The 14,109-nt window shown below is 35.4% G+C and overlaps 1 protein-coding gene across 1 annotated transcript in view; it reads right to left on the bottom strand.

The window, feature by feature from the left end:
• NAF1 (nuclear assembly factor 1 ribonucleoprotein) overlaps window positions 1-14,109 on the bottom strand; it is a gene marked incomplete at its 3' end in the record, with an annotated part of 37,804 nt that continues 23,695 nt past the window's right edge. Inside the window, exons 5-8 of the mRNA XM_019634208.1 lie at window positions 11,939-12,099; window positions 7,473-7,524; window positions 4,231-4,333; window positions 1-293 (exon numbers count right to left, since the gene is read on the bottom strand). Coding sequence (XP_019489753.1) covers window positions 1-293; window positions 4,231-4,333; window positions 7,473-7,524; window positions 11,939-12,099 — 609 coding nt within the window. The remainder of the gene's footprint in view (window positions 294-4,230; window positions 4,334-7,472; window positions 7,525-11,938; window positions 12,100-14,109) is intronic.

Here is a 14,109-nt window from a genome sequence, read left to right as displayed (position 1 = left end):
AGGAGGCGGGGGAGGAGGGAGTGAAAAATGACGCATGTCAAACACCGGAGGAGGAAAGGGATACTGTGGCATGACGAGCCCCTCTTGTCTCTGAGGTGGGAATCCTGAAGTCTCCAGAGAGGCCGCGTGCTCCGGGTTATAAAACCGCGGCGGCGGGGGCCTGCCATGGACAGGTCGAGGATGTCTCCCCAGGGAAAAGCCTCGTGTGGCTTCTCTGTTGCGATAGCCTTTGGAATGCTCTGAAGCACAGCTGTGAGCATTCCAATTCTGATGCACTTCAGCAAAATCTTCACCTTTGAGTGGAGTAAAAAAAAAAAAAAGCACAAAAAACAAAATTAATCTTACTACATCAAGAAATACTGTTTAAAATGTCAAGAACACCTTTTCTTTAACTTCCAGTATATCGTACAGTAATTAAAAAGCATAAGACTTAAAATACTCAATTTTAAAGACTCCAAAAGGCCTGAGGATCAGGAAAGGGAAAGCCCAGCCCGACAGAAACCTTTCGGACAAGGTTTCTGGACTCCCCCTGCCCACCACCGAGAAAACTGGCCACCACTCCTGCCCACACGGCAAAGGCGGAGTGGAGCCTAGACTTCCACCCCTCAGACCAGGGTGGTGTCAGGTTAAACAGGGAGCCAGTCACCAGGCCTCCCCACAGTGACACTGCAGGTCACTTGGGGAGCCTGGCCTTCCACCCCCACTGACAGTAACAGTTCCTCCACCTCCTGCTATGGGTGGAGTCAGGGACCAGTGGTAGGAGGCCCTCCCCTACTAGAGTCAGGGGAGCAACAAGGAGGCATTCTACCCTCTCAGGTAGAAGAGGAGGCCTACGCTTGTTTAGCAGGAACAAGGCACCCCTGGCTGGCCTCAGGTGTAATAGAGGCTGAGAAGAAAACCTGGACTTCTATCTTTACCTGGTACTAACAGTAACAAGGTGACACCCTCCTTCCTTTCCCTACCAGAGAAGTTTTAAAAACAAAATTGCCAAAACAGAAGATTTAAATAAGATCTAGAGTCTCATAACATAACATTATTGCTAGGTTTCAATTGAAAATCACCCATCATACCAAGATTTCAAAATTAATGAAAACGGAAAATTGAGGCCAATAGCAAGATGTCAAAGACGTAAGAACTACCTGAGAAATATTTTAACCCCCCATAGGGTGCAACTGATCTCACAGATTCAATGCACACAAAGATGCTGCTATGAAATGCATCTACTGTACTAACTCACAAACACGACTGGTGATAGGTTACAGTAGAGGGGGAAGATACAGAAGCGATGAGTCATGATACTTAAGTTAACTGTTAGATATTTGAAAATTTGTGTGCAATGAATCTGTGAGATCAGTTGTGCCTGACACAGGGTTAAAACAGTCATCATAAAAATGCTTCAACAAGAAATTATGAACACACTAAAACAAATAAAAATAGAAAGCCTAAGCCAAAAAAAAGATACAAAGAAGAAACAAATAGAAATTTCTGGAAATTCAATAATATAGTAAAGATGTCAATTCTCTCCAAACGAATATACAGGTTTAATGCAATTCTTATAAAAATCCCAGCAAGACATTTTGTCAATATAGAGAAGATTACTCCAAAATTCATATGGAAAGACAAAGGACTAGAATAGCTAAAATAATTTTGCAAACTTTTAGAGAAAAAAAAAAAAAAAGAAAATCTTTGAGATGGACATATAGATAAGAAATTCTCAGATTCCATATAAGGAAAACTAATAAAGTGGGCTTTATCAAAGTTAAAAACATTTGTTCTGCAAATGACCATTTTTAGAGGATAAAAACACAGGATAAAGACTGGAAGAAATTATGTACAAACTCATAATTCAAGAGTTAAAAAAACAGAAGTACAATTAACTAACATTGGGCAAAACACATGAATACGTGACTGAAGAGGATACACAAATCACAAATGAGCACATGGTAAGATGTCCAATAACATTAGTCATTAGGAAAATGCTAGTTGAAATCACAGTTAGATATCACTACACACTATGAGAATGGCTAAAGTAAAAAAGTGGTAACACTAGATTCTGGTGAGAATGCAGAGAAATTGAGTCAGTCATACATCAGTGATGGAATGTAAAGCAGTACAGTCATACTGAAAAACAGTACAGCAGTTTCTTGACAAACTAAATGTACAAACATCACATAGTCCAACGATTGCATTCTTGGACATTTATCCCAGGGCAATGAAAATTTGTGTTCTACAAAAACCGGTCCACAAATGCATAAAACGACTTTATGCCTATAACCAAAAACTGTTAACAACCCAGGTGCCCCTCAATGCATGAAAGGTTAAACAATCTATATATATGCACATAAAAGAACACCACTCTGTAAGGAAAAGAAACAAACTTGACACCTACAACAGCCGGGATGAATCTCCATGCTCAGTGCCAAAGTGCCAATCAATCCCTAATGGTAACATTGTATGACTCCATTTATAGGAATATATGCAATCTTGACAGGACAAAAAAATACTACAGAAATGCAGAATAGATTACTGGTTGCCAGGAGTTGAGGAGGAGGAGGTAGGGAGGAAAACGTGAATGGCTATAAAAAAGCAACACACCAGGGATCTTTTTCTGTGATGGAACTGATCTTATACCTTCATTGTATCAATGTCAATGTACTGGTTGTGGTATTTTACTGCATAGTTCTGCAAGATGTTACTATATTATAGGAAACAAGGTAGTGAGCATACAAGATCTATTATTTCTTAGAACTGCGTGTGAATATATAAAAAGTTTAATTTTTAAAAAGGAAAAATAAAACATGAAAGATATAATAAAAGGGAATGCATGTTACCACCTCACTCCGGTCAGAATGGCTATCATCAATAAATCAACAAACAAGTGCTGGCGAGGTTGTGGGGAAAAGGGAACCCTGGTGTACTGCTGGTGGGACTGCAGATTGGTGCAGCCACTATGGGAATCAGTATGGAGGTATCTCAAAAAACTGGAAATGGATCTACCGTTATGACCCAGCAATTCCACTCCTGGATATCTATCCAGAGAAACCCAAGACACTAATTCGAAAAAATATAGGCACCCCTATGTTTATTGCAGCGCTATTTACAATAGCCAAGACTTGGAAACAACCGAAATGCCCATCAGTAGACGCCTGGATTAAGAAACTGTGGTACATTTATACAATGAAGTATTACTCAGCTATAAAGAAGAATGAAATTTTACCATTTGCAACGATATGGATGGACCTAGAGGACATTATATTAAGTGAAATAAGTCAGTCGGAGAAAGACAAATACCATATGACCTCACTTATTTGTGGAATCTAAAAAACTGAATGAACAAGCAAAGTAAACAGAAGTGGTCTCAGAGATATAGAGGAACAACTGATGGTTGCTAGTTGGGAGGGGGTGGGGATGAGGGAGAAGGGGGAGGGATTAGACAGTATAAATAGGTAACTACAATATTGCCACAGGGGTATGAAAGACAGTTCGAGGAATATAATTAATAATGTTGTAAATATTTTGTAGGGTGTCAGATGGTCACATGTCTTGTTAGGGAGACCGCATCATGGATGGGGTAGAGGCTTGATCACTGATCACTACACTGTACACCTGAAGCTGATGTTGTATAATATTGTATGTCAACTATAAGTAAATATATATAGATATATATAGTCATGGGACATGGAGTATAGTGTGGGAGTGGAGTCAAGGGGATTGTAACAGATATGTATGATATTGGTGGGGGAAGTGGGGCAGAAGATTGGGGGAATGAGGTTCTCACCTTGAGGGGTAAAAAGTATAACTACTGCACTGTGTTGTACAGCTGAAACTAATTCTAAAAAATGTGTATTTCACAATAAAAATTAAAAAAAAAAAAGGGAATGCATGTTGAAAAATAAAATACCTTGATTTAGGTATTAAGTACCATATAATTTAATTCTAAACAGGAAAGAAAATAAGTTTCTTAAGAAAAAGTGCTCATAAGCACAAATGACTATAACAAGGCTTAGTTGGCCTTTTACCCCTAAAAGCTGTTTTTATATCGTTAAGCTTGAAAAACTATCATTGAATTTTATCCTTGTTACCCTCTCCCACCACATCTCATGCTGTGGAAGATGCTAGGTAGATGACAGGAGGTAAAAAGAAATGCCAGATGTTTCCTTCAGTTTTATTATTGAAGAATTTAAGTAACTGTAAGTGAAAATAAAAATACTATATATTCCATTTACTTACCTGATTCATTAAATTCAGATTTGAATTTTTTCCGGCCTTGAATCTGAGACTTTTTTCTCTGTTTGGCTTCTTTTTCCTTTTCATCATCGCTGAAATCTAAGGCCTGACATAGAAAATATATAGATTTATGTCACATGAATTTACTAATTCAATGGTGCATACTTGGACTTGAGAAAAATAAGGCTTTTAACACTGACCCCAAAAGATACTTTTACACTTAACATTTTCCAGTAATATTAGAATTAATTACATGACAGAAAAATAAAGTATTTTTTGATAAATGCTTCAAGACTCTTAATCGACAAAGTCCAGTAATCAGATGAGTACTCAAGGCATTGTTTTTTTTTAATTCCTAGAAAGTTACAGATAGATAACTTTCAAATGTCAATCTTTAATAACCTTCAGATATGACTATTTACTAGTGAGAAGTCTGTCAAGATTCATCATAGTGCCACCTGCCAAAAATGCTAAAGGAAGGATTAGTGAGGAATATGCAAATAACAAAATATCAGACCTAATATAAAAACAGATGAAAATGTTATATCTTTCATTCATGCAAAAATTGCACCTATTCATTATATGCCAGGCACTATTCTAAACACTTTACAGGTATTATTTATTAATATAATGTCAGATATAGTAAGGGCTATAAATAAATAAGGCAAAATAAGGGTAGAGAAAAACCACTGGCAATGCTATCTAGATAGGACTGCAGGAAAAGGTTTTGACAAGCAGATAGATACATGCATGATCCAAATTCCAAGAGGGAAATTTTAAATTGCAAGAGTGAAAGTCAGATGTAACTAAACTTGAAATTCACTGTTACAGCAAACCAAAAAAACAAGACTCATAAGCTATATAGATTATGACTGCTATGATTTCTTAGAATTCAGGCATGTTATTATTCTATTAATATCAGAAAACAGATATGTTGCATAAAAAATATATGAAAACAGGCTCACTGTGTATGCATATGTGCACATTTTAAAGGAAGCAATAAAACGTATATGAAAGGCTCTGTGTGGGATTTTCAGTACAGTGTTGCTGACATACAGTCTAGATCAAATCTTCATGAAAAACAAGGCCATTCACCTCAGAATCTATAATCAATTTGAAAACATCAACTAATTTTAGTACCTTCAAATACATGAGTTTTAATTATTGATCTTAATGTGCTAAGATTTTTAAGTTCTGTTGAATCAGTGTCTACCAGACAGTAGCACGTATTGAAACCAGATGGAAAACATTCCTGTCTCTGAAACTGTTCAGTCAAATGAAAAACACAGATAAACAGACCAGTGACAAGTGCTGTGATTCAGTGTTTTGGGAGTATGGGGCTGAAAGAGAGAGAAAAAAAAACAGTTTGGAAGACTTAGTACAGGTGACCTGAGATAAATCTCTAATGATGAGTCAGCAGTAAAAATAAGGGAAAGGAAATTTCCAAGAAGTGGAAACATGTGCAGAGGCACAGTATATTCAAAAACTGAAAATGGTTCTCTGCAAGGTAAAAGTGAAAGCTTTTTATATAGAAAAATCAGAGACAATGAATTAGAGAATCAAGAACCTTACTGTGCCATTTTAAACAATTGGGTATCATCTAAAGACAGGGAGAAAGGAGAAAGGATTTTAATTGGCAATAGCTTATTTTAGAGAGAGTATCTTAGCAATATTTTGCCATCACCTACTAAAATAGAAAAAAAGTTCATTTTCCTTATATTCAAATTAATATAAACTGGAATTCATTAAATACATTTAGTCAACTACAAATTAAGCACTCATGTTAGCAATGAACATGACTATGATGCATTCCCTATAAGTAATTTTTAGCTCCTTTAAATAAATCCAACATCTCCATTTTCACAGCATGGTTTTTCAAAAATGTTTAAACCCCACAAATTCCCAATTCTAATGTATGATTAACACTAGGCAATGATTCTAAACTACAAAATGTCATCAAAATCAAATAAACTTAAGACTTTCAGTTTTCCATATTGTAGAAATAAAGGACAGATAACTTAGAAAAAAACTAACTACATGAAGTATGCTCAATTTAATTTTATAATTAACCTAATCAAACCAATTTCATAAACAGTATTACCATGATCATCAACATCAATGCTTAGGTCTGAAACAACACAATATTTTGCATTTCACAAGAAATATCTTTCAAAGTCTTTGTGAAGTCTCGAATACTTTAAAAGCATGTAATTTCAGTAATAAAATACCCTATACATAACTAAGAACATAAAGTGAATCTTCAAGGCCTTAATGGAAATCACATGTCTACATGATGTAAACCAGAAAATACTGTTCCCATGGTGATCTGGATACTAAACTAAGATCACTCACTGGTTAAGGGACCCTCTAAGTGAGCATGAATTTCCTAATTCTTACCTCAGCAAAATTAGAAAGTAACACAGACTATGAATCTTCAACACTGAGAACATCTAAAATGAACAAAGTTACATCTACAAATACCAAGACTTGATATTACTGGGAAGCTTTGTAAGAACTACTGAGCACGTATAAAAATGCTCATTTATAGTAATTACATGTTTTCTTTCATATTGTATAAACTCATACTATTTTCAAGAATGTATATACTCATTGCTGTAATTTTTATATTTTAATAACTTAAAAGGAAGAAAATATGCTTAAATATCTTCATGGAAAATTAAATCAAATAATCCTACAGGCTATTCCTGACTCTATTCCACATCTCAAGAAAGACTCAGACATAAAACTAGTCCTGCTGACATAGATTCAAAAGAGAAAATCAAGAACTCTCTTTTGGAGACGGTGATTATATTGTAAAAAATTGAAAGGTAGGTAGATTCAAATGATTTTCTACCTCCAAAAGCAAGGCTGCTTATTAAAAACACCATTAATAAATGTCTTCATGTCTTCACACAGTAAAATTACTAAACTGAAGAATAAAATTTTGAAATATAATGACAATTCTGCCTTTACCAAGTTTCAAAAACTGGTTAAAAAATAGAAAATTATAAGTAAAATGATAAGGTGATAATTAGTAAAACGTGGCTGAAAATATTTTAAATGATCAATCAAAAATTCTTACTGAAAGGTATAAAAGGGTCATCTAGGAGAGGGGGAGAGTGCATGGGCTCGCAGCAGGTAGTATAAGCAGCATGAGAGGCCTCCTCATGGTCAAGAATGATGAATTTATAAGATTAAGTCCTGCCTTACTTTCTAAAATATTGTGTAAAAAGACTTATATTTACATCCATTGGTGGTTCCTGATCATTCTTCCACGATGCATCCGATCCCCTATCCCTAGGAAGAGAAAACAAAAAGTCAAAGTACTTGTTAAGATTCTGGTAAGCACCTATAACTTAATAGCATGGAAAATAATAAAATCGAAGACATGAGCTCAACTCTTAATTTTGCAATATACATGAAAATAAGAGCAGAAAAGGGACCATTTATATATTCTTTACCTTGTTTCAGAAGATGTGGGAAGCTCCTAAGAGAAACCTACCAGTTGGACACCTACAGATGTGAGGACTGGGGTATGAGAGTAAGAAGCCCAGGCTGTGTGGTGTGCAGAAGGTGGTTCTGCCGTCCAGAAGCATCTCCAGATGCTATGACTGTGACACTTGCATCACACCTGAGCTCAGTTCATAAAACTCACTTCACTAAATGCTTACTCTACACCTACTATAGGTCAGACACTGCTCCAGGTGCTAAGGACACAAAAATGAATATGAGGCATTCCCTTGTCTAAGATTTTACAGGCTTAACAATAGAGATGACAACATGAAATGCTTTCTCCTCAATTTACCTGAGGAATATCAATGAAACTCCATGAGCAACCAAAGCTTATTCAACAGTGACTCTCAAGGCAGAGAGGGTAAAATAAAGGTTATCTAGTTTGGTGAGGGGGAGGAGTTTTGAAGATTCTCAAGGGCAGTATAATCACAAGCATTGATTACTTTTAGTAGAAAGTTTTATACCTATGACCAACAAAAGTATATATATATACTTTATATATTGTATATATATATAGATCAATTACTAGTATAATAATAATTTCTGAAAGCTCAGTTTAATCTTATTTTTTTAAACTTTTTGATTCCAGTTTGACAATATATTGTCATTCGATTACCTTAAAATATTAGAGTATTAGGAGTAGATGTCTTCACTGCTTTAAACTAGATCTCAAAAATAAATGAGATTCACAGGAACTACTTCATCAAAATCATTAATCCGTTAATCTACAATCTATAAAAATCAATTTACAGGGCCGGCCGAGTGGCGCGTTGGTTAACAGCTGGCTTGGGACGCCAGAGGGCCCCGGATCGGATCCCACATGTGAGGGCCAGTGACAGTGCCCTCTACAAAAAACAAACAAACAAACAAAAAAACCAATTTACAGATGTCAGAGGGCTGGCACAATGTGAAAATAATTAAGTTTGCTCTGAAATTCGGACAGATGAGGCATTAGCAATGATTTTCCACCACTTAAAAAAGCTTTTACTTGCTAATTATCATCTTATACCTATACATTTAACATAGCTCCAGTACTCCTTTTGTGCATATATGCCATCTGTGGTGCCCGTGACCTGGAATTTAAAGACATAAATGGGAAAAGTGCCCTAACTGGTGTACTTACCACTGAAAAAATCAAAATCTACTGAAGAAGAGATCAAGCAACATTTCAAAGAGCACTTTTAACACAGAGAGTAAGTTCATGGGAAGCTAAGTGTAAAATAACCTTACTAAAGGTGGAGAAGCTGAAGAGAAGCTGAACTTCTCTACCTCAAAGGCAAAGGACTCCAGTGAGTTCCCCAGACAGACAACACAATGCAGTCTAGAATAGCACGGCTTTGTCGGGAGGGGCCTCTGCAGGGTAGGACTAATTTCCCAAGGCTTTAGTTTTTGTTGCTTCTTTCTAGGACAAAAGTCTTGTTCTTGCAAATCAAGAACAAAGACTGCCAGTATTATTTAAAATCTATTTAATAAACATCTTCAGAAAATCTTTTTCAGTTTATCTGTTTTAAGTTAAAATATTTTATTTGTCAAAAGCAAAACATATAGCCTATCTACAGCAACATCCTAATATTCAAAGCAGAATGAAATGCTAATTAAGGCATGATTTTAAAACATACTAACATCTTTGACTTTACTTTCTATTTAATTCACTTTTCTTGTCGGCGGTCATTTAGAAAAATTAACCTTACACAGCCTGAAGAATAACTTAGACAAAGTGTTCCTTCAGATAATTATGTGGATTCTTAAACAAGAGTTTAATCAATTATCAGCAACAAAATTTTCATATCTGAAATAATAAGTAAAATTCAGAGACTTGATTTAACATGTAAGTGGAACAGAGACCTTATGCCATACAGTTGGGACTAGTGCTTTTGACATAGCACAAACACTGGTTTTTGAGAAGTCAGCAACTTCGAGTTTTGACATAGCACTCACCGACTGAAGTTCTCTTTGTATTTCCTACAAAAACCGCATCCCTAATGCTTCACCTATATTTCAAGTTTCCAATGAAAGACAAACTAGACCTAAGAGAGACGCATGTCAAACTGAGCGCAAAGTCTTCTTGAATTTAAGATATCCCTTTTCTCCCCATCTCTTGTGGACTTTTCTTCCACTCCTAATTTGACAGTATTTTTAGTGGCTCTATTCATTACATCTTTCTGAAGCATTCAACTAATTTTTATAGAAAAAGCAATTCTACTTGAACTATATGCCACTGGTTTATATAAAATTAAATTGTATAATTATAAGTGTGATGTAAACAGCTCTACAGCTAAACACTTGGCACACAATTAAAATACGGAAATGCAAAATGAACCAGTGGGAGCATAAGTATGTAGGAATATTACTACCCAGATGACACAGGCATCATTTAGTGTATTTACAGACAAAATTGAGAACACTGATTTATTAAAGTCAGCCCTGTTTATCACCGTTTTGATACACAACTTTTCAGGAACACATTATTGGGTTGTCGGAAAAGTCATGCATGTTTGCGACAGATGGCAGTAGTTCATTTATGGAAGTGCTAGAGTCATTCGCATCTATGTTATTGCTATGTTATTTGATAGCTGACAGTTCTAAGCTTCACTAAAGAAAAAATGAGCGATTAGGCTGAGTTTTGGAGATTTTACAACAAGTTGAAGATGGAAGACCAAACTGTGCATTTTTGCCATATTTTACTGTTTTACTTCCAAAAAGGGAAGAACGCACGTCAAGCTTGTGAAAAGTTTACGGTAACAATGCTGTATAAGAACGTCAGTGCCAAGGCAATGGTTCACGAAATTCTGTGCTGGTGATTTTGATCTCAACGATGCTCCACAGTCAGGGAGGCCCACTGAGGTTGATGACGACAAAAATAAAGGCATTGATCGAGTCAAACCCACGTTACACGAGAGATTGCAGAAGCATTGAACATCGATCATTCAAGTGTTCATGACCACCTGAAGAAGCTGGGATACATAAGCTGGGATATTTGGGTTCCACATGAACTCAAAGAAGTTCATTTGACAGTGCGTATAAACATCTGCAATATGCTCATTAAATGTGAGGAAAACGATCCTTTTTTGAAGCGACTGATAACTGGCGATGAGAAGTGGATTGTTGACAACAATGTGGTGTACAAACGGTCTTGGTCCCGACGTTGATGATTCGCCTCAAACGACATCGAAAGCAGACATTCATCAGAGGAAGGCTATGCTCTCAGTGTGATGGGATTTTAAAGGTGTCCTGTTTTTCAAGCTCCTACACCAAGGAACCAAACAATCAATTTGAATGTGTACTGTTGGCAATTAGGCAGTTTGAACAAATCTATCATCCAGAAACGTCCAGAGCTTTTTAATTGTAATCGAGTTGTGTTCCATCACAACAATGCGAGACCACACACAAGTTTGATCACCTGTCAAAAATTACTGGAGCTTGGATGGGATGTGTTGCCACACCCACCATACTCGCCTGACCTTGCACCATCAGATTTCCACTTGTTTCGCTCTCTTCAAAACTCCTTGCGTGGTATAACGTTCAAGTTAGATGAGGCTGTAAATCAGCACCTTGTTCAGTTTTTCGCTGATAAAGACAGGCCCTTCTATGAATGAGGAATTATGAAGCTCACTGAAAGGTGGCAAAAGTTTATCAAACAAAACAGGCAATATATCACTGATTGATCTTTGTTCTTTATATAAAAAAATGACCTTTGAAAAACATAGACAAAATATGTCATGACTTTTCCGACAACCCAATAGTTGTCTCTTCTCTAAGTTGATAATTTATAAGGAACCTGAAATCTACTCTTTTTTTTTCCTTGAGAATTACAAAGTTTTATTAATAGTTAGTACTGTGAATGTAACCCAAAGAAAATATTTAAAATGGAAAATAATTTTATTAAATGGTTATACTAATACTGAAGTAGCATGTATAATAAAAAATGCATATAATGGAAAACAATGAATTCGAATTCATGAAGTTTATATGGCTCAAATGTATTCCTACTAGTTGATGAATTCATTTTGGGCAAAAGATATAAATGATCTCTACCTGTAAAAGCTGATAACAAATTTTAGCTTTCAGAGGTGTTATAAGAAAGATATATGAACTCTTTGGAAGGCAGATACCATTTAACTGTACGAAACTACTATCGCTGAGAATTACTAAAAAATAAACATTAGATAAGCAAACAACATGTCAATAAAGTACTTACTTTTTAAGTTTTTCTGTGAATATATATTGGGTGAAGTCTTTCATTGATGGAGCAAAATACATAGTGTCCTTTATTTTAATACCTTTACTCTCAATGTGTGCTGAAGAATTAAACCGTAACACATAAAACGGATGTGCAACGGGTCCAAATATCTCAAATATCTATAAAGTAGAAGAAACATAAAAGCCCCCTTTAACATGTAAATAATGACTCAAAAAGTTAGTAATATTTAAAATAGAAACAATGATAATTGGTCATTTTTATCAGTGTCAGAGGAATAAAACTGTATTCATATGTAAGCCATCTGTATATACTCATAAAGTTTTCATATTTCGATTATAAATGCATTAGCTTTTTCCAGATTTCTTTTTATAAATTTAAAACAAGTATAGAAAGCTTTCCCCTTGCTAAATTCAAATCATTTTGCTGGTACCAACTAGATGCAAATTATGAATTTTTATTTTTATTATTGCTCATTTAAGTTGTATGGTATAAGAAAAGAATTACAATTGATAACTTCTGAGAAATAAAATGCTGTCATTGGGAATCTTGTAATACAAAACTTAAAAGTAAGCTTCTCCTTTAATGAGTATTCAATCATTTCTGCTTTTTCCATATAGAGGTCAACATTTTTATAAAATTAAATCACAACTTTTTCTAATTCAAAAAGCAGCAAAGAAGATTTGAACTTGAAGTTGCTGATTTCTTAAAAACCAAAGATGTTATACAGCCTTTAATTTTTATGTAAGAAAAATTACTTTTAGCACACACATTATTTCTGAAAATGTGTTATGAATGACAAACTTTTTCAAACTCTTCTCAAAATAAGTACCTGAGTTTTTAAAAATAATGTTTCTAATAATAAATATATGGATATTATAGCACTAGGCCATCACTAACGTCACTGTAGATTTTCCAGTCTTTTTTCTATTAATAAATTTTTCAAGATTACATTGTAGTTTTGCATAATGATCCCTTTTAAAACCCAAAGTTGCATTGTTTTCCAATGTATGAATATTCTCCGTTAAGTATAATTTCAGTGACTATATAACATTCCTTTATAGATCTAGCACAACTTGTTCAACTTGTCTTATAGAACATTTAGGGAGCTTCCAATTTGTTCAATATAATAAATGACACCATGATGAGGACCTTTATATATATGTACATTTCTATACTTCAGATTTCCTGAAAGCTGATTTGTCAGGGAATTCCATTACTGGAGCCAAGAGTATGATGAGTATTAAAACTCTTGATGTAAATTACTGAATAACTTTTCAAATAATTTGGACCGTTTTAAACCAACTGCATTGCAAGTGCCTGTTTTATTACATCCTCAGTTCTTGACTTTTTCATAGTAAATGTTCTCATTTTATGCTCTTTAATATACCACTCAAACTTTTATTAATTTTCAATCTGGCATAAAATAGCTCATCCATCAGGGTACCAACACTGTGAAGACGTGATTAGTCTAAAAACAACGAGCAATATTGAAAACAATTACTATGCCAATGAAATAACACTAATAACAAAAAATTTAAGCTTTTTTTAAAATTTTAAATGCTAGCAAATAATTGAAGAAAATAGAAATTTGCTTTGAAAAGATTTAGAAAAATATTCTTCCAACCAGAATTGCAAAGGATAGAAAAGAATATATTGGGGCACAAATCTCTTACTGGCCTACATTACACGGATTAAATATGTCATCTTGTCACTTTTTAAAAAAGTCTTAAAAACAATTTCCATTTTTTAAACTCCCTTGATGAAAATACAGAAATCTGATTCTTCAAGTTTGGACAGGAATACCAAACACCTTTAAAAAATTTCTTATGAGGGCCGGCCAAGTGGCGTGTTGGTTAAGAGCTTGGCTTGGGACGCCAGAGGGCCCCAGTTGGGTTCCCACATATGAGGGCCAGTGACACTGCCCTCCACAGCTAAGATGCTGAACAACAGCTAAACCTGGAGCTGGGCTGCCGTGAGTCGCCAGCGACTGCATAGGCTGCAGCCCCTGCTGCAGTGGGCTGCCATGGGCTACCGTGTGTAGCCAGCAGCCACCGTGAGCGGCCAGCAGCCTCAGTGAGCAGCTGTCCAGAAGCCGGTGACTGATCTGCCTCGCCCGGGAAGAGCACAATGATGGTGCCAACTTGGGCCAGTGAAGCAACGTCCTCCAC

Source organism: Hipposideros armiger, unplaced genomic scaffold, assembly GCF_001890085.2.
Source record: "Hipposideros armiger isolate ML-2016 unplaced genomic scaffold, ASM189008v1 scaffold_1538, whole genome shotgun sequence".
Taxonomy (NCBI): Eukaryota; Metazoa; Chordata; class Mammalia; order Chiroptera; family Hipposideridae; genus Hipposideros; species Hipposideros armiger.
The sequence above is the reverse complement of the archived record's forward strand: the minus strand, read 5'-3'. Positions and strand labels throughout refer to the sequence as shown.